This window comes from Phalacrocorax aristotelis, chromosome 12 (assembly GCF_949628215.1).
Source record: "Phalacrocorax aristotelis chromosome 12, bGulAri2.1, whole genome shotgun sequence".
In the NCBI taxonomy this organism is placed as follows: domain Eukaryota; kingdom Metazoa; phylum Chordata; class Aves; order Suliformes; family Phalacrocoracidae; genus Phalacrocorax; species Phalacrocorax aristotelis.
In genome coordinates this window covers 14437164-14457609 of record NC_134287.1, presented here as the reverse complement: position 1 = coordinate 14457609, position 20446 = coordinate 14437164, and the positions used below count along the sequence as shown (strand labels likewise).

At 40.2% G+C, this 20446-nt stretch overlaps 1 protein-coding gene across 2 annotated transcripts in view; it reads right to left on the bottom strand.

The window, feature by feature from the left end:
* Positions 1–1204: 1204 nt before the first annotated feature.
* Positions 1205–20446, bottom strand: part of TRUB1 (TruB pseudouridine synthase family member 1) — a 29853-nt gene continuing 10611 nt past the window's right edge. For both annotated transcript variants that reach the window (XM_075107306.1, XM_075107305.1), the window contains 5 exons: positions 11648–11729; positions 5908–5980; positions 4491–4630; positions 3329–3385; positions 1205–1971 (listed from right to left, as the gene is read on the bottom strand). In XM_075107306.1, coding sequence (XP_074963407.1) covers positions 1757–1971; positions 3329–3385; positions 4491–4630; positions 5908–5980; positions 11648–11729 — 567 coding nt within the window. In that variant the 3' untranslated portion in view covers positions 1205–1756. The remainder of the gene's footprint in view (positions 1972–3328; positions 3386–4490; positions 4631–5907; positions 5981–11647; positions 11730–20446) is intronic.

The window sequence follows — 20446 nt, the reverse complement described above, 5'->3', positions numbered from 1 at the left end:
GAACAATACAACATAACTCTATCCTCCCTCTGAATAAAAGCTTCATTAATCCTGCATAGACCTCAGTTTCTTATTGCCTAGAAAACAAATGAAAAAAAAAACCCTATAGATGTCTGGAAGAGCATCCTGCAATGAGAAATTTCAGGATATTTATTTCATTTCTTAGATTGAAAGTAAGGTTTGAACTTGATTATTTCACATACTACCTTTTTGTAAGGTGTAAACAAAGATATAAAATGCAGCATGTGGAGATTCAAGTCAAGCTGGGAATAAAACAATTTCTTTTAAGCAACAGAGGTAATTAGCTATCACGATAACTTACCACAGAAAGTAGCAAGTCCATTAACACGGAGTCATTAAATCAGATTTTCATGTCTCTCTCTAAAAGATACACCCTAATATAAACACGAACTTGGCGCTACAGCATTCAGTCACTCAGTGAGAGAGTCAAGTCCCTCTACCCCAGAAGCACAGGTGCAGGAGTTGTACAAAGCCACAGCAGGCCACTTGGCCAGCAGCAGCATAGAACTGTAACAGCAGCCAGTCCAGTCCTCTTCGGTGACACTTCAGTTACAATTCAAAAGCAAGGCTTTCTCTCAGATATCACACACATATTTAAACTACTCGTGTTCCTCATTACAACAAGGAAAAGAGACCTACCACTAACTTGTGTGGGGATACACAGGGAAGTCCTTTTAGGACAGTCCATTACACACATGGAAACAAATTAGGGTGCTTTTTTAGCAAATAACTGCCTTTTAGTCATTTTGAAAATCCCAAGGGAAGCAATGGTGAGGAATAATCAGTGCGATCAAATTCTGTTGACTACATGAACTGTAGAACAGGCCCTCACTGCCCCATCGAATTAAAATGGCTTCAGCAAGGATCCTTGATGGAGGATTCTTCTGTTGCCTACAAAACTAGTGAGGACCAAATCAGCCAAAGCCCAACCTCCTATCCAATCCATGGGAGACAGCTCAAGCAATACACAGATGGCAAAAGGAAATTCCATAAGCCCTACGAAGGGCACAACAGGTATCTATACTTTAAATTATGGATGGTCACCAACTGGGACATAGTACCAGAATAAGAGATGTACACCTGTAATGATCACTGCACTCTTCAGAGCACTTGTTAAACAGTTATCTTCAAGGTTTGTTTATACTTAAAACTATTCACTTACACAGATACTTCAGACTTAACGTAAAATGTTAGCGTCTACATTTAATACACTCTGGATAACACTTGACAGAGAGAACAATCTGCGTAGGAAAAACTACAATAAAATGAACATATCCTGGAATGGAAAGCAAATTGCCACACCACATTCTTGCATCCTTCAAGCCATGACAGTCTCATCACCATGGTATTTCAGGGTTTGACTACCAGCTATAAAGAAGAAAAAGACTTTTTTTGGAGCACACTTATCAAACCTTAATGATTATTATTTTTTTATTGAGGAATTAGCAACAACAGCTATATTGCACCCTCCAAGTTCTTTAAAAGTTTATGAAGATTTGACATCAGTGGCAGACCCATTGACAGTATGCAAGAAGGAAAATAAACAGATGAGAAACAGCAAGCACTGGATATTTTCAGTGCATGTTCTAACCCCAGAAAACAAAGGAACCATTTTTCTTCCACTGTAGTTCGTCACCCTCCCAGTACAGACTTGTAAATTTACACAGGAGGGAAGGCAATCCCAATCCAATCTTAAAATGTCTCAATCATCAGTCTTTTTCCTTGACCCAACTTATCACTTATCTTCGCAGCTCACAGCAGTTTCACCAGGATGCACTGTCTTCAATTTTTTACGAGATGGCTCTCCTGGGAGAAGAGACATGCAATGCTCTAAGGATCGTGCAATTTCATCAATTGTCCATTTATCTTCATAAAGGGTGTGCTCCTCTAGCGTAAATGGCCCATGTTTGGTTCGGGTCAGCTCTTGCATAGTGGCACAGGTAGAGAGTTCTACAGTAAAGGAGAAAAGAGGATTTAGAAAAAGTGCACGGTCAAGTTTAACTATTTGCAACTCACTAAAAACTTATTTTTACGTGTAGCCTTCTACATTATTCTGCTTTGTTTGAGAAGTAAGTTCATAAAGATTCATCACTCATTTACAGCTTCTTACATCTGAGGCAAGGAATTCCTTTGATTTCATTCGATCTCCAGTATAGTAAAGAGTTCAAAATCTGACAGAAAGTTGTCAAAAGGTTTTCCAGATTTAAATCAGAATGAATAGAGGAAATAATGACACAAGTGGCTGAGAGGACCATGTACTATTTTTCCACAGACTTTGCGGTCTCAGTACTTCTTGCCTTCAGGAAGGATTTTTGATATTTTTATCCTGTGCCGCCTATCAGGATAAGACACACCAAGATGTGGAAAAATAAACAATACAAACAAATGCTCTGCTATGATAAATAAATATCAGAGGGATGGAATTACATAATGAAAGGCTACAAAATGTACAGCAACCAGAGCTGGCTTGTAAGCACACGGGTATACTAAAATATTCTCTCCCATCCTTTCTGATGCAGAAAGATTTTCACTGCATTTTAAATTTTTGAAAAGAAACCAGCGGAGGACAGACTTTATCTCAGTTTGTCATTGAAGGACTAAACATAAGCCAGTATGCTCAGAAGGCAGTTACAGAAAGAGAATCTTTGACTTGCCTAAGCACAAATAACAACATTGAAATTCATAGGGTTATCCCACATCACTTGCCTTCTTGATCTGCAAATGTATAATTTAAAAAAAAAAATTGAAATGGATTATCTGTTCTCCATCATGCAGTTTGATAGATACAGAACACAAGACAAATAGCCCTGCGGGAAAACAAAACCATTCACAGTTCAGGTAAAGGAGAAAGAAAACACTAGAAAAATCATCACAAGTGTAGAAGTCTTTCCAGCAGATAGGGTTTATTGTGTGCATGGTAATGTTCAGTACAATCCGTTTTCAAAATGTGATGAATAACGCTTAAAAAGACAGTATCTTTCTTCTTCTTCTTCTCACCCTTAATGTGAGTTAGCTTTAACATATGGAGGGGGAAAAACAAAATCCCCACCTTGCCTTGTATTACATTGCTCAGTGCTATTACTTGCTCTGTTTTTAGCCCCCAGCCCCCAAGGTCCTCTAGCAATTATGTAGCCTTCATTCCCTCATGCTCCCAAGGAAAATACCTTAGTATATAAAAACAAGTGATAGCACTACAATTCTGCAAAATAACACATAGGTCTGGTCACTGGAGATGTACAAAATGACAAAATTTTTCCATAAACAGAAACATTCGTTCCTTCAACTGTGATGGTTTTTTCATGCCTACCTTTGCCAATGTCACTGACCAGGCTCCTGACATAAAAGCCACCACCACATTCAACATCTGGAATGTTAATAGTGACATGGTAAATTGCTAGTGCAAAAGGAAATCTACTTTACAGAGAAACCATGCCCCCACATAAATGTAAAAATGCGCTAAGCAAACAACCCAGTGATAAAATATTTATAGGATGCAACATCAATTATTCATCCTGTAACATATGTGCGGATGAGATTGCTAAGCCAGACAGGAGGGAAAGCAAATACAATGGCAACTGAACTCTCTAGAAATTAAGTACTTGCTGTGGTATTTTAACAAATGCTTCAGCCCTATTCATTTTAAAGGCTTCAGAAGGTTATTTAATATTTCTAATGATGAAAAGGAATTTCAAGTATAGTCTAAACTGACTATCAATGCTTTTAAGATACTGCACACGGGCAGCTCCAGTAAAATTTTAAAATTCACCTTTAACTTCCCCTGCTCTCTCAGCCCTTCCCTTCCCCCTCTGCCAGTGATCAGCTGCCAGTCACCCAACCATAAAGGGCTGCAGTAACACATCTCTGAGTTCTGTCACTCATACCTGCTCATCATAGAACATCTGGTCCAACAGAGGACTATGGGGCAATGAGGTAGCTGATCAACGCAAGGTACTATCTTGACCTCACAGTAGCATCAAACATTTAGTCTTTTTGGTTTATTAATGTGCTTCATAATGTACTACCCAAGTTTCTTCATGTGTGACAGAAGGAAGGATGAAATCCTGCCTCCTCAACTGAGGAGAGGCCTGACGGTAACCAATACTGGTCCTTGCTGCGCCCTGGGAGAGATGCCTGCAGGTCTGAGCATCTGGGTAAAAGAGTGGGCAAAGTGAAGTAAGCAGACCTGAGAAAGGAGCAGTGAGCTGGAGGTTGCAAAATCATGGATGGATGCAAATAATGCTCTGACCAGCCTCTCAGAATTTTCCCTCACAGAAAGATTACACATAATCAGCTTAACTTAAAACCAAAATACGGTGCTTTTACTGCAAAGTGAAACTGCACATGGGCTCACACCAACATGAGTAGCTGAGGGAAATAAAACCCATTTCACTGTCTTATTCCCATTCTGAGTGTAAAAAAGCACTAACAAGCTAGGAGCATCACTCTCTGTAATAATCTTTGGCCTTTACCCAGTGTGAACAGTGGTGGCTGGAACTGTCGGAGAGAGAGGCTGTACACTCTTACTGGCCGAGCAGGCTTTGCTTCGACTGCTTCCCCTCTCTTCACCAGAGTTGATAGCCTTTCTCCATCCTTCTTCAAAGCAGAATAGCTGATTAGATAGAGCATGAAAACCTGTGTCATACAGTTGTAAATCGAACAAGATTCCCATCCTCCAGATCCTGTTAATATTGTACTACAGTAGCATAACATTTTACCCTTCTAATCCTCTCCAAGTGCTCACAAAAAAACCCCAACCTCGAAAGCACTTCTGAAATCTCTTAGACACAGAATCATCTCATTTGCCAGAAGCTATGTAAACTGGAAAACAAGAGATGGTCTTGTATTTATCTCTTGCTGTACAGATTTAAAAGTGTTTCATCACTCAGTTTGTAGTTTTTGAAAGCAAAGGATTTCTATAAGGGGTGCAACACTTGCAGCTGCCGCTAACATATTGTCTCAGAAGTCTGCAGGACATACTCTGTTTCAATGTTATGTTGAACTGAGCACTGGGAGCTGCTCAGGCAACTCCTGTAATTCTGCCTTACACCTTTACTCGTCTCACACCAGCGTCTTCCCCAAATAGCAGCTCTCAAGTTATATAGCCTTGTTCTAGGGTTTTTAGGAGACCACTGTGGAACAAAAAAAAAAATTAATTTCACTGATTACATGAAACTTTATGCAAAGCTCCAACTTCGGTCTTGACAGAAAGATGACCGTAGGATAATCAAAAAAGATCACACTCAAATTAGCCGAGGGCAGTTTCAAAGAGGTCACACGAAGCAGAACACCTACTGAATTACTGACCTTACAGGGCTCACATTGGAACCACAGTAACCGACCCATTGCAAACGCAAAGGAAAGCGTGTTAGCTTAAATCACCATAAAAGCCATCTGTCACAAGCTAAGTGCTTGCATATTGCCAGATACTATGGCTCACCTGGCTAGAAGAAATGTGGTAAACTACAGAAGCTCAGTCACTAATCACTCATTCATACTCCAAGTTTTCAGAAAACTGATCTGAAGTAATTTAAGGCATTTCCACACAGATGTTAGTAAGCTTCTACTTACCCCACAACTAAAATTAAAGACTAGGAGCTTTGCTTTATAATTGGAAGACAGGACAGAAGCCACTAAGCCCTGCAAAGCTGTTTAAGACTGCTTTGCTATTTTACATTTACCATAAAAAACCCAGACTCCAGGTTACCATTTGTGCTTGATGTTCAAATGGGCGTGACCTGCAGTTGCAAATGTTGAAGTCCTAAGTCTGCCTTGCCTCTATCCTCTTGCCAATACGTGTCTTTTTATTTCTGAGAGAACTGACTTCTGTTGGCAAGTCCCCACAGCTGAACACAACTGCCAAGTGTGTCTGAATATTGTGGAACTTACAGCGGAGGAACCTGCATTATGTCCCCTATGAACTTTTGCAGCACATTTTCAAGATCTCCTTTTGTTATCTGGTCTGTAGAAAGAAAAAAGTAAGTATGTTAACATTGATTATTCACGTGGCACTAATGGCATCAACCGTGTTTTGCAAACAGATACAAAGAAGAGGTCCCTCTCATCTGAATTTAGACCGGGTAAAAAACACCAAAGACAAGAGATGAAAACAGAAAGTAGGTAGGAGTGTGAATTATCACAAAAATAGCGGAACAAACCATCCAAGGTGATTAAGACAGTCTGGACGCTTTCAGAAGGGCAGAAGTCTCAATATACACAGTTTTCTTTTGCGTTTTCTCTCTCGGGACTGCAAATTAATTTTTCGGGGGAACTCTGCAAAAACTACAGAATTTGTCCTACTCTAATTTTTGTTAAAGCACCAAAAAGAATAAAATGCTCATCTAACCATGGCAACTTCTCTTAAGAGTACCTAAGTGCAGGGAAAAATACAAGATTATTAGAGAACAAAAATGTCGAGGTTTGTGTTTTTTTTTTTTCCAGTGAAGACAATGACTGCATCTGGAACAACACATCAAATTTCTCTACCAAACTACTAACCGGCAAGCACACACCAGGGTACTGTTAATATATTAAGTAAGGCAATTTTACTGAAGAAGTCCTGTAAAAGAAAGATAGCTGCTTTAGGCAATCTACTCTTTTAGGAGTATGCATACACATCGGTGCCACTTTTATCAGATGGCTATAACCTAAATAGCTCCTTTGAAATACTATTCAATAGAGACGACATTCATCCCTAATTTATTTAGAGAGTACAAACATAAGATCTGTAATCATGACGCACTTCAGTGTACTTCTGCCTAGGACTTGACTAGTCCTGTTTCTCATAAGTTATATTAAATTAGCGTCACCCTGCTAAGCCAACAGCATCCTGGAACGTAAAACAACCAAACTGATTTGCTGAGCCTTCATTATGTTTTGGAACAGAATTTATTTGCAAGCCTTACAAAACAGATGTACTTCACCCTTTGAGTGAAAAAAAAAAAAAAGAGGTTCTTTCCACAGCAGCTTTGGAAGATGGCAATGTGGTACCTCACTTCTGCAAAGCACACTTTGCAGCCTCAAGAGCAGATGCTGTCCCTAGGCCCCAGCAGCTGCCTCAAGAAGTGTCATTAACAGCGAGGTTGCAAGGCACAAAAGTCAGTCAGGGATGCTGAGAGCATATGCGGTAGGAACAACAAAGTCAATTGTAAAGTAAGCCTGGATCTTTTCCCGAATAGCTTGTTACACGGTTATTTCAATCTTCTGTTTGTATTACTCTAGTTTTGCGACATACCACAACAAAACCTCACGGCGGAAAGTTACCATGGCTCAGCTCTATGCCAGTGATCCTGGGAGCCTTCTTGTGAACCCCAGGTTGCTTCAGGCTAGAATTTAGTATTTCAGATGTAAGTGTGTCTCTTTCAGTTTGTACCCCATAAACTGCATTTGAGGCTAGGGACTTGATGAGACACCTGAGTTCAGTTCCTGCTCTGATCTCATATTTCCCTGATTGAGAGGTTGCACCTAGCCTCATGCTATAGGCAATCTCTATCTCAGGAAAAAAAAAAAATCCCCAGGTAAGGAATGATGTATTTTAAGCCATTAACAAAATTGTATGGTGTGCTATCAAAGAAAATATTTACAGACGAGTTTCCTAAGATTTAGAATAAATAGTATTTGTCTTTTGCGATACATCATGGTATGAGCTGGCTGCTATTACATTCTAAAAACCTAAAGCCACGTGCTGTGCTTTTTTCTTCCAGCTTGCACTGCCTTTGTGTTAATGGATTGCATTGGACTCTTGCCCTCTCCTAAAACACCACACAAGCTGGTGGAGCTTTCATCCAGCCCTCAGTCATAAAGAATGTGTTCTTAAGCCTCACCCCAAACAGCTTCACTACTGTCTGTGAACAGTTTCACTACTGTTCAAAACTGCATATCTGTCCCAGGCATCAGTTTGGATGCGTGGCCCTGCAGGGCACACACCCTACACTGGAATCAGCTCCTTCACCACCTTTCAGCTCCCACGGCTTTACATCCACAGCACAGGTCAGGGGGGAATGCAGTCCTGCTTCCCAGGACAACTGTTTCCCTCCAGGCCCTTGGCCCACTGGTCTCCTTACCTGGCTGAGGGCTTGGGTTTAATAGGTTAACAGCTTGTCTGGCTGGCAAGTTTAGGGCAGCATTTGGACTCAACCCTCCATCAAGCATGAAATATGAACACACCCATAAAGGCTAATTAGCAGCAATAGTCCCAAAACTTTCCCTGTTTGACTTCCCTTCTCCACTCCCTGAGAATAAGGGGTTTCTGCAGGAGACATCTGTCACTACCCTTCCTATCAAGAGTTACCCTATTCCTCCCAATATCCTCATTGCAAATACCAAATATCCTCATCTGCTCTATCATGGACTATGAGTTTTTGCTAGAAGCTGGACTTAAACTGTAGCTGTGTCCTTCCAGGGAGGGGTGTGGAGGCTGCCACCCTGGTTCACAATGATTTCAGTGAGGATTGCTGAGGTTTGGCCCATGGGATAATTGCATCCAGTCCCCAGGAATAACAATAGTCTTAGCTAAAGTGATTGGACCTGCTCTGAGTGTTGTATTGAATGTATTCAGATAACCTCCAATTCAACCCTGTTTTCTAAATTTCTTCCTAAGGCTTTAGACCGACAGTGGGGTTATGTGATCTCTGCACAGGCTATGTGTCTTCCAGTGGACTTATGATTCTATCAGCATCTCAAAGGACCCAAATTTCAGTTCTCCAATGCTTCTAAAAACACTGAAAAAGAGCCTATTAGCTTCCAATATGAAAATTTTAAAGAACAGTTGTGCTTCTGAACACTGGTGACTGTTGATCCATTTTCCTGCTATAATCATAGTGGAAGTTAATTAAAAGTTACCAAACCAAAACGTGCCAGTTGTGCCACAGCCTCAAGAGGCCCCCACTGAAGGGTGATATTGCCCTGCACTTGTTAACAAACTACACCAACACAGAATACAACAATTATCCATGACAGTCCAACAGAACTATAGCAATGACCTCAACTCAATCTGGCCCGGCACAAATTATTTGCAAACAGACAAAGCGGAATGCTGAAAGGACTACTTCTTCCAAATTATTCAGGTAGTGCTGTTAAACACATATTTCAGCATAATCAGCAGAGATCTGCAGAAAACTTCATGAATTTTGCTCTCCATGTCTGGCCATAGTCCAAAGGCAGATGGGAGGAAGTGGATTTCAGAATGCACATTCCCGTACATAGTTACAAACACTAAGAAAAGGGGCAATAAACATTAATGTCCTCAAGAAAAAAATCAGAGGAACGCGAAACTCTACTTGCTTCCAAAGTCAGCATCTGACAGCATGGGAGCAGTATGAAACCATAATCTAATTTCATGTGGAAATGCAAATTCATTGTCTGATAAGAAATAAACAAAAATCTATGAGAAGTTCAGGAGGGGTTAGACCCAAGGAGCTCTCTGCAGTACAACCTTCCATAGCAACTAACTGTAATACACAACAGTTTGCTTTCTAAACTGCTGTCTAGGGACACTCTGAGGACTAAAATGTAACACTTTCTTATAGTTAATATAGCAGGCAACCTTCTGCAGGCACTCTCCTCTTGAATGACTCCACTGGACCATAAGGAGAGTTTTACATGTCTTGCAAGCTGTTTTAGTGCCCTTTCTCTGCACTAAGGCCCAATCCTGGATGCTGCTGGCACTGCAGGATTTACATTGCCTAGCAGATGCTCTGCTTCTCCCAGGATCCTTCTAGGCGTCAAAGGAAAGCTGAAATTCAGCTCATAACTGGTTCGTCTGTTCTTCGAGTACCAGCTGGGATTAGGGATGGGGGCCACTCAGGGAATTATGCAGAAAACCAAGCTGCCTTGGAGAAGACTCTGGAAAAGATGAGAAAAACCTGATACATCAGAAGAGGAAGAAGGAAGGAAATATAAAATACCTAGGTACCATGGAGTAAAATATGGAGCATGCATGTTCTCTTCTCTCTGAAGAATTCAAATCTGACTGATTGGCATCAACATAGAAAGCCACTGAGACCAATTTCATGAGCATTTTTTTCAGCCATCAGCTTCAGCAAAAGGAAACTTCGTCCAGCACCCAAAACTGCACTGCCCCAGCAGTGCCAATACTGCTCTTCATGAGACCACATGATGAACTGGATCATGCAACCAAAAAACTCATGCAACTCAATTAAAGGGGTATTCTTAACCCAAATCGGTTCCCCAAGCACACAGTCTAACAGAAAGCTAAACCACCATAACAGATGAGGTGGTGCAGAGGTGGGAACTATTGCAACAAGAGCTGCCAGTGAAAGAAACATGCATGAAAACAACACTCTAAATTCTGTCTGCAGTAAACAATACAAAATTAAACAAAGCAGGACTAGTGCTTCAAGAAACAGATGTTATTATTATTATTATTAGACCACGGAAGTTTATTCCACCTGAAATAATATTTCACAGTTTATATGTGAGCAAGTATCTACAACAAATACTACTCAGTGCAGCAGAACCACAGCATTCCACTCCCTGGAAGGTATACCTAAAAACCAAAACAGTGTTCTCCCATCATCATGAAGTGTTGGCAACTGTAACACCATGTGGATGCTCAGTCCTTCAGAAGCTTAGAGAGAGACTTTGACCTTGATCCTGAAGCAGAAGCAAATGATCCAACATCTCTGAATAACATTACCTAGTAAATAATACTATTTAGAATGATGCACCAAGTTAAGGTGGACGAGAAACTCACACTTGCCTGCCTCATGCAAAAAGAAAAACTGCAAAAGAACGGAGACTGGGGCTGAGGGGTGGAATCCAGGCTACCTTTTTCATCATGCTATTAAAAAAAGAAAATAATTTACTTCATGTACCTATTACCAGGTACCACAAACAGCGTAGAACCTGTAAGAATTGCTAAGCAACCAGTACTTATTGGTTTTTTTATGTTTTTCCTCAGGTTGTGAAAGAATTAGTGGCAAATATATTTGGTGTGTTCCTGGTTAGTCCTATGCTGTTTCTAGGATGCCCTGGGTATTGTGGAATGCCCATTCCAACAAAGCCATTCCAACAAAGTCAGGATTAGTTTTGAAGCTTTAAACTCTTACACTGTGCTCTGTGGGTCAGAAAAGTTCATCTATTAAAGTTGCTAGGGCATAGACTTGCAAGCAAGAGCAAGATTTGGTAGGTGAACATAGGTAGAAAGTGTTTTATGCCATCCCCATTTTACACTGAGCAGTCTGTAGTTAAAGGGGTGTCCTAGAGGGAAGATCTAAGTAGTTCATTCCTACACTGGCCTTGAAGGGTGTTTCTCAAAAAGCACTCATGGGAATACACCAAAAGAAGAAAATTTTACTGGACACAGCACGCCATTTGTCAGCCTGTCAAAGATTTAAAATGATACAGTCCTGCCCAATTCTATTTTCTGCCTCCTAATCTAATGCCTGCTTTGGTTTTTTTCCCAATATAAATGAACGCTTTCACTGGACATAATTACGTGAAGCTGGTCTGAATTATATGAGCACTGAAGTTGAAGATGAAATAATCTTAGTTTGATTTCACATTCAAATTTAATTCACAGCGTCCCAAACATCTCTTTGGCTTTTCTATGATAGATACCATTTATGCCTTCAAATTACATCAAGTATATAGATATATTTATGCTTACCATAAGGTTTTTCTTCAGTTACTTTTCCTGTGGCATCTAATGTATCAGTAGCTTTGCCCAGTAGCCCAATTGCAGTGTACTTCTGGGAAGGAAAAAGAGAGATTAGTGAGTCAGGTCCTCGAGGTTGGTGGTTTTTTGGTTGTGTTTTTTTTTTTTTTAAATAAAGACTGAAAGTACCAAGTACTTCAAATCAGGACAGGAAGAATAATATCTGAACAGTCAACCCAGCAACTTTGGGTAAGCAAAAGTAAACATGAAAAGACAAGGAATGAAACAAAAATAAAAATTCTGCATTACATGTGCCTATGATTTCAGTTTTAGAAACCCCGGAAAGAAGCAACATGGAATCTAATTTTTACTATAAATACATCAATACCATAAGGAAAAAAATAGGGTGGTAAAAATCAAAGTTTCCGTGGGGTGTCATATGTCACTGTTGAAGCAAGGCACAGAGCACTTTTCACAGAATTTTTCTGTTCCTTTCACAATTAAAAAAAAAAAAGACACCACCACATAGACCTTTACGTCTGAAAGCAAAACACCCACTTCCAAGGCAAAGTATTACAACAGTTCCACCATGAAATGTAGCGATATGCAACAGCCTAAGGCTAAAGCTGGAGTTTTGAACATGTGGAAGCTGGTAAGGACCTTGTGACCGGTACAAGGAGTGCAAGGCCCCTGAGTGGCATCTCTGCTCGTCATGGGTTCTCTGAATATTTCTGTTTCAGGGTTTTTCCTTACACAGTTCTCTAAAGAATTCTTTAGTGTATGCGTTTGTAGCTTGCCAGAAGGAATTAACTTGTTCCCAGGCCAGTAGCTCTTGTCCTTATTGCATTTCACCCAACATCCTTCTTTCCCACATTTTCACCCTAAGCACCACCAGGCTGTGGGCATATGGCACAATCTGCTGAAGCTGATGGAAGGCTTCCCGTGAACCAGCTGCCCCATGTCTTTTCATGATGCTGCCAACACATGAAGACTCACTCTGTAACATGAGTTTGGGTCAAGTCTGGAGATACCTTTAGGTATTATAATCTGTGGTTTGACCCATTCCATTACATTTCCCTCAGCCCTATGTTAAGTCCATGGGCCTCAAAGTAAAGCATTTACATAGCCTGGGAGAGAAAAATGAAGGTGTTCCACACATCTAATTCCCAGTAAGGTTTCAATGAACTTACTCCCAACTGAGCTAATATAAATTTGAACCAAGTCATAAAAGGATTATCTTCTAGAAGTTAGTGGACCAAATTCTACTGGAACACATCCAAACAGGTATAAGCACTAACATTTTACTCTTTGATGCAATCTATCCTTTTGCATATAGTTGCTAAGTACAAACAAGCTCAAGTAATAATAGTACAGGCATAAAAATCACACCTACAAAACAGGACCATTAAGACATGCCTTGACATTGTTCTGTGTGACAACCTGCCACTTGAATGTATTTCTTCAAGCAACTGCCACGAAATGGAAGCAGCAGGAACAGTCACACAAAAGGCAGTGTAGTGCAGACTTCAATATAAAAATAACTGTATTCTTTGCTTACCACAGTAAGGCTACCTTTTTCCTAAATACTGCAGATATCTGAATCCCCTGACAATCCTGCAAACATATGCATTTTAACATCAAATTCTTGAACTTGACATGCTTTTGGAATGCATGGAAATGAAATGAAAGGAAGCACGGATGACGACTGCTCCACAACAAATATTTTAATAAACTGTAAGTTATATTTATCTGCTTTTAGGACTATAAAATTGCCTGCTTTCTGAGATATTTAATGATCTAGTTCTTGACATTTAATACCATAGCTAGAAAGATACACTGCTCATCAACTATTCTAGAGGTTAATAAAAACACGTGAGCAGATCTTCATAATTCTAGTGGTAGAGTTGGATCTGTTGTGACTAAAACTTGTTGGATCTGTTGTGACTAAAACTTGTTGCTTTGGAGGAGGCAGAAAGGCTTCAAGAAGCACCTAAACAAAATTTATGGCGCAGATGTGGAGAACCATAAAGATAAGGACACTGCAGAACTACCAAACTCCTACCACAAGACTCCTTCTGCAGTACTGCAACATCACCAAACTCCTGTCTGGAAACCACCTCATGATCGCCAAGGTTCCACTCAGCAGCGTCCAGGACAAACACACAATAGCCTCGTGACTGTCACTGTTGTAAAGGCTCTCAGGCAAGAAGGCACTCAAGGACATCATCTTTGCAAGCCTGATGGGGAACGTCCTGGAGGGATGCAAACAACCTAGCAGCAGGAGCCAGTTGAAACCAAGACAAAAAGAACTATCTCCATCTAGATAAGAGAACACTAGTTGAAACCAACACCCCTTGCAATACATTATGACAAGATTATACGCGATTGGCCAACTCATGACCATATGTGGAAGAAGGGACTTAAAACGCATGGGTAATTAAGATGCAAGTATTGTAATTAATGCCAGGAAATCTAATGCATATGTATATAACTGAGCAATATAAGTTTTGTCCATCATGACTTGCGGGATGCACATTAGGCGTGATCCTCTGTGTGTCCAGCACTTCAATACAGAATATCTGCTTAATAGTTGTTGAGACTATTGAGTCCTGATTTTGGCTTTTCACGGCATCACCAGCATGATGAATGATCTTAGCAGTTCAGTAAAACTCTAATCTGAAATTTGCAACCTTACACACCATCTTCAGATGTTTCCAAATCAAAAAACTGATACTACTTTCCTCCTCTTAATTCTGGTTTTGGCCATCTTGCTTTAGGCTGCCTGTTACAGTAACATGAAATATTTGACCTCCCAGCAACAGAGAGATAGCATAATATGTTGATGATGAACAATACAATCCAAATCTCAATGTTTGACTTCCCCTTTAATTTCTGCAAAAAGGGCAAAAAGCCATCCAATTTGTAAAAAGAATGTCCTTAAAAATTAGTCACAAATTCCCATTCCTTACAGGAGCCTTTAAAGAGTCACAGAAGACTCAAGCCAGCAATGCAATAATCCACAAAGAAGGCTATAACAGGTCAGGAAATTAAGAATTACACTTGGTTTACGATCAGTCTCCGGAGTGCCCTTGGGTATCTACAATTATACATCATAATTTTTACTAGCCACTTAATAGGGTTTACTTCCCCTTTGTTAGTGTGCAGGACCTGGAGCTTGTAGAAGATAACATGAGAGTCCAGACTTAAGCTCTTGTTCCCCTTATTTTGTGTCAAAATTCAGCATTAACTCTCTTTAGACTCTAACTCATACTGCCCTCAGAAGCACCCAATGGATTCTGAGTCATTTAATAAGTCTTTGATGACTTTCTCACCTGTGTGGGCAATCATTTATTTCTTCAAGTTTTATAAAATACATCTAGGGGCATTCTTCCTGTACTTTTAAATTACAGATCACTGCAGGAACACAGACACCAACTGCTCACAACTACGCTGCCTTCAACCCACTCAACCTGAATCAAAAAAAGCAAGGTAGTAGGTGTTGCAGGCAGTGAAAAAGCCTAGCAAGCGCAGACTGTGACAGGAAACGTCCCTATATTGGCAGCTTGTCAGAAACACTGCCAGTCAATAGTCCCTATGGACCTTGCTCCTGCTCATCTCAAGAGACCAGGATCCAAACCATTTAAAGATTAAAAGCAGCATCTCAGCCTCCCTGTTGGATTCCACAGCACGCAAGTGTAGCACATTAAAAGCGCAGATCAAGCATTCCCAGTCACAACTTGCAAGCACTGCAACATCATGCAGCATTCCAACTTCTGATGGCTGTCTGCATGGTCCCTAAGCAAAGCCTCACAACTGTACAAGAGTACAACAACCCTGAGGGCATACAGACCTTCCCAAAACTGTCCCGCATTAGGGAATGGATACATTTCTCAGCTGTCCAGAAAACCATTTTCTTGACGTTACAGCACCTGAAACAAAAGCCAGCAAAGCGATCAGAAGCCCTCAAGTGTAAGCAACTCTTTCATTCACACTAGTGAGGAGACAGCCATAAGATGCTTTACAGTGACAAACTGCTGCACTCTGTCAATGATGATGTAATGTGAAAACTCTGTCACACAGGCTGGGGGGCACAATGGATGTTACCTCAACAAGACCAGAAAGGCAGGAAAGTGCCCCAGCAGCCATATATTTACTAACATACCCATGACTAGAAAGAAACACACCATAAGCGCCAGGGCTGGAGAAAGAACAGATGATGGGAACCCCTAAGAAACACATTACAAACCCTCTAATAAATCTTGGGAAGAGGAATTTGGTTTGAGACTCACAACCACAGGGCACAGTCAAAATTCTCACAAACAACACACGATATAATGTTTACAATAATGTTTTAGTAAGAGAATAGCTGTCACTTGGCTTTTTCATTTCATGTCCAATTTCAGAGAAGGGGAAAGTATATCCATAAAAAGATAAAGGCAAGACTTTATCACTACACATATTAACTGTGAAAAGAGGGAGAAGAGAAGGGAGAAGAATCCCCTCCTGTTAGAGGGGTTGTACAGCCAGCATAGTTACTAGCTGCACAACCCACCCAGGGGGGCTCCTGAAGGCTGAAGGCCCTGGGCTGACTGCCAGGCATGTCTGCCCCACTTATCAGTGCAAATGCCAGACAGACCATGGAACAGAGCTTCTCAGTTTTAACTGTTAATATATTGAAGTTTTATTTGGAAAGAAGCCAGAGACTTGAAATCTTAAATTATAACATGCTTTAAAAGCTTTTTCAAACATAGAGAAGCAACACTTTGGAAGAGCTAGACAGAAACACAAGTAATTATGAAATAAGGTCACTAGTAGCTGTCAGGAAGATTTTAAGATGGCTCCCACTGCAAGAATTTCCCAGGCAAGCAAGCCCTCTGGAAGAGGCAGGTCATAAGAGTTCATCCAAGGATGACCCATTTTCTAATCACAGCAGCAACTGAACACAGAAGTGTAAAAGGAAAATAAATAAATAAAGGCTACAGTCCCTTGTGAAAGAGACTGAAAGCTGGGAAATAGAAGCCATATTCGGTAGAAACAGAAAGTCAATATATGTAAACTGATGCCTGTGTGCCTTGTCAGCCGACAAGTTTGAGAGAACATAAAACAAAACAAACAAACAAAAACAACCAAGTGCTCTAGAGAACCTGAATGAAACCAGAGCGAGCACACAGCAGGCAAGAACTGATCAGAATTAGCGCTCCTGTGCCTGACCCGTTCAGTCTGCTCACTTGGTGCGAACACTTCAGTTTTGCAGGCTTAAGCCACTGAGATAGCAAAGAGGCCTTAAACTCTCAGTTTTACAGTGGCATTCAGTTTGTGTTTGATGATCTCTAAAGCACAACTAAGGAGCTCTGGATTTAATATTTACATAACTTATATTTGCTGTTTATATAACGTTAGCAGCTAACAGTGGTTTCCAGTAGGCTAATCATCCACCAAACCAGAGGAGTACAGGAGGTAGACAAATAAGCTGGGGAAAAAAGTGAGGGTTGCCATAGTTTCAATTATTTTTGAAAACAAAGCACTCTCAGTAAGCAGATTCCAATATATTAAAAACACAGAGCCCTAATCTCTTAAAAGCAGGTTGCACAGAGGCAAAATAAAGACTGCAGGACAAGGGAGGAGTTCCATATTTCACGACAGAGCAAATTCAGAATTATCAAACACCAAACATGTCCTCTTAACATACAAAAACATTACAACTTCTCTAACTCTTTATTTTCTCCTAAAAGAAAAAGCTGACTTTGTGCTAAGCCTGCACTAAATTTTATTTACTGCTAGATGCTGTAATTGTACTGTCATTGCTGAAGAACTATCTGATCTTTACTCTTGGTCTAACAGGATTTTCTGACCTCTTATGTCAGCTTATTTAAAAAGGTCAAGCATACGGGCTGACTAGATTTTCAATGTGGAAGACTAGAACCACCTGTAATAGGGAACCCACAGAAGATACTTTATATGGAATTCAGAGAAGCTTTAACGTGATAGCTAAAAACCGCAGCAAGTTTAAATTTTGGTGTTAGAGGGAGGGCGAGAAAGGGGGCAGGAGGGGGAACAATCCCAACAGTAACAGGAATACTAGGTAACCTGAGACAGCACCATGGCCACACATTGCTTATAAACACAATACGAGCTCACAACGTCCAAGACAGGAGGCAGGCAAAGGTGCAAAAGTGGCTGTTTGTAACCTACAGTCCCTCTATGCAAACCTTTCTGACAGTTGCTCTCTGTGGAAACCTACCACGCTCACCAAAATGCCTCAGATTGGCTCTTAAATTTAATCTTCAGCTTCAATACCTGTTCTTTACCTGTTTACACATTCTGCCTTCTAGCACCTCCGCCACAGATTAGAGAAAATGAACAAAGTTGACCTTCAGCTTCTATCTAAGAAACAGAGTTTTAAGGAAATCTGCAATTCTCTGCCCAGAAATAGAAGACGGTCCTTCCAGAGGGGTAACACTTTATAGGTACATACAAATTCACAGATAAAACTGAATGCATGAAAGCCTTTAGGTGAATTCAAAGACACTGCTAAGGCCAAGATGCAGTAAATTCTAAAAGGCAGTGCTAAGAGCTTCTCCAAATTACTAGAAAGGAACACTATAGAAAACAATGCAGAATGGCTAGTTTATATCTGTTAACATCTTTTTTTTAATGTGATTTTTATTAAGAGAAAAAAGCCTTGCCGTGTTGCAGTCTTGATTTTTTTTTAATGAATGCAAGCAAGACTGTACCTGTAGCACAGATATGTACACAATTATAGAACGGTCAACAGGAAAGAAGGCGACTGACCTTGTGAATGGAAGAACAGAAAAAAAAAAAATCACACTAGAGCATGCTCTTAACATATTCTGCATTTTTGGAGGAAAGAGGTTTCTGCAGCACAATAGGTGCAGTCTCAAGATTTTCAACAGTTCAAAAAAAATGTGAATATTAATAGAGCATGAAGCTGAACTATTAATAGTTTAGGCCTCTGGAGTGAGCATAAAAGAGTCTCAAGCAATACACAGCATGTTAAGCCACCTTACTAATGGTACCACTGCAGGAAAGCGTCTACCTATACTATTTAACAGATTCTTCTACAACTTTGTTCTGGGGATACTAGGCAAGGCATGAAAAAGTAGATATTCCAATCAGCCTCTTCTTACAACTTGTTACCAAAAAAGCAGGTTAGAAACGTATCAGGTGTTTTACAGTCAGGTAATTACAGATCTTAACTGTGTGTAACATGTAAGGGGCATATTTAAGACCACTTTATCCAGCTAACACTTCAGCCCTTCCTGATTCTTGCATCCTCCACTGTGCAGGCTTAACATTCTCTCAGTACCTCATGTTTTGTACAGACACCATTTCAAGTTTTGGTAGCACCCTTTACACTTTCTCAAAAAACATTAAAACCAACATCATTCATGCATTCTCCCAGCCTTCCTTTTATATCAGCATTTTCCTCTTGACAAAATAAGGAAGACAACCATACTTTCACAAACTGACGCTGATCTCTGGTTAATAACTTGAGGCATTCAGGGAACAAGAAGTTCATTTTCAGTAACGTAAAATAATACACACAAGACAGAAACCAATGCTAAGTTTGCATAAACAGCAATGGTTTTCTGAACTAATCTCCTCTGCTCTGGAAAGAGGTTGTGGAATTACAACAGAAAGTTCTGGTTCTGCAAAAATTTTCTCAGGTGTCAGTGGTGGTTAAAAAAAAAGGCAAACTATTATAGCAGTACTTGGATATAGCTGTTGCAGACTACAGACATAAGTGGGGCAAGTTTTATTAATAGACATGACACCTTTGCGCTTTATTGTGCAAATACACAAGTAATTATGTATTTTTCCTTTCCAACATTATTTCTTGAATGTTTGCACAATACTGTAACAAACACCATGTAACAGAAATGTCAAGACTTCTCTGTCCTATACCTATATTTCAGGAATGTAATATACTTCATCTAACACACAAAATAGTAAATAAATGGGTGAAATTAGGCAACCACTACATGTCAGGAAGAATTCACCTAGCCAGTCTACAAGGGCTGAAACACATCCATCTGCCCGTGGGTTAACATCTCTCATAAAACAATCACTCCATCTCCGATCTGCCAGTCCTGTTCCTCAAGGGAAAACTATAAAATACCTTTCAAAACAAGCCTGGGAACTAAAATTCATAACTCCACTGGGTTCAGAAAAAAAAACATGGGCTCAATAGAGATATTGGATTTATGGTACACTATAACGTTCCCTCACACTAACCCCTTCACATGCCACAATGTATAATCTACCAGGCTCTCTCTTTCCCCTAGGAGATAACCTTATCATCTCCTTCTTTGCTCTCCTACTTCCCTTGTAAGGAAACAATAATTTCTTTGGGCTTGAACAGAGGCAAAGTAATGACATTTTGTGTAGCTACAATCCATTTTGCTTAAATGAGCAGGTCACATACTGCACTCTTTTTTTTTGTTACCTCTCCCATCTCAACACAAACAGAAACTCAGTCAGACCCTTGGATATTGTGGATGGGATACCATAAGCAAAGAGCTGTGAGAACGTAAAAGAGCACAAACCAGAGAGTGAAAAATGAGAAGGTGTTGCAGATGAAAAAATTTCCTAGGGAAAGAGCTAAAGAGCAAACAAACCACTTTTACTTGGATTCCTCCAAGACAAATGTAGAGAGTCGGATATGTTAATACTGCAGTTTGGAAGAAAAACCCCAATTGAAACCACGCGTGAACACAAGCAAATGGGATCTGAAAAATCATCAAGCAAGCAGTAACAGCCCCCCTTGCCTTGTGACTGGAAGCTTGGCTG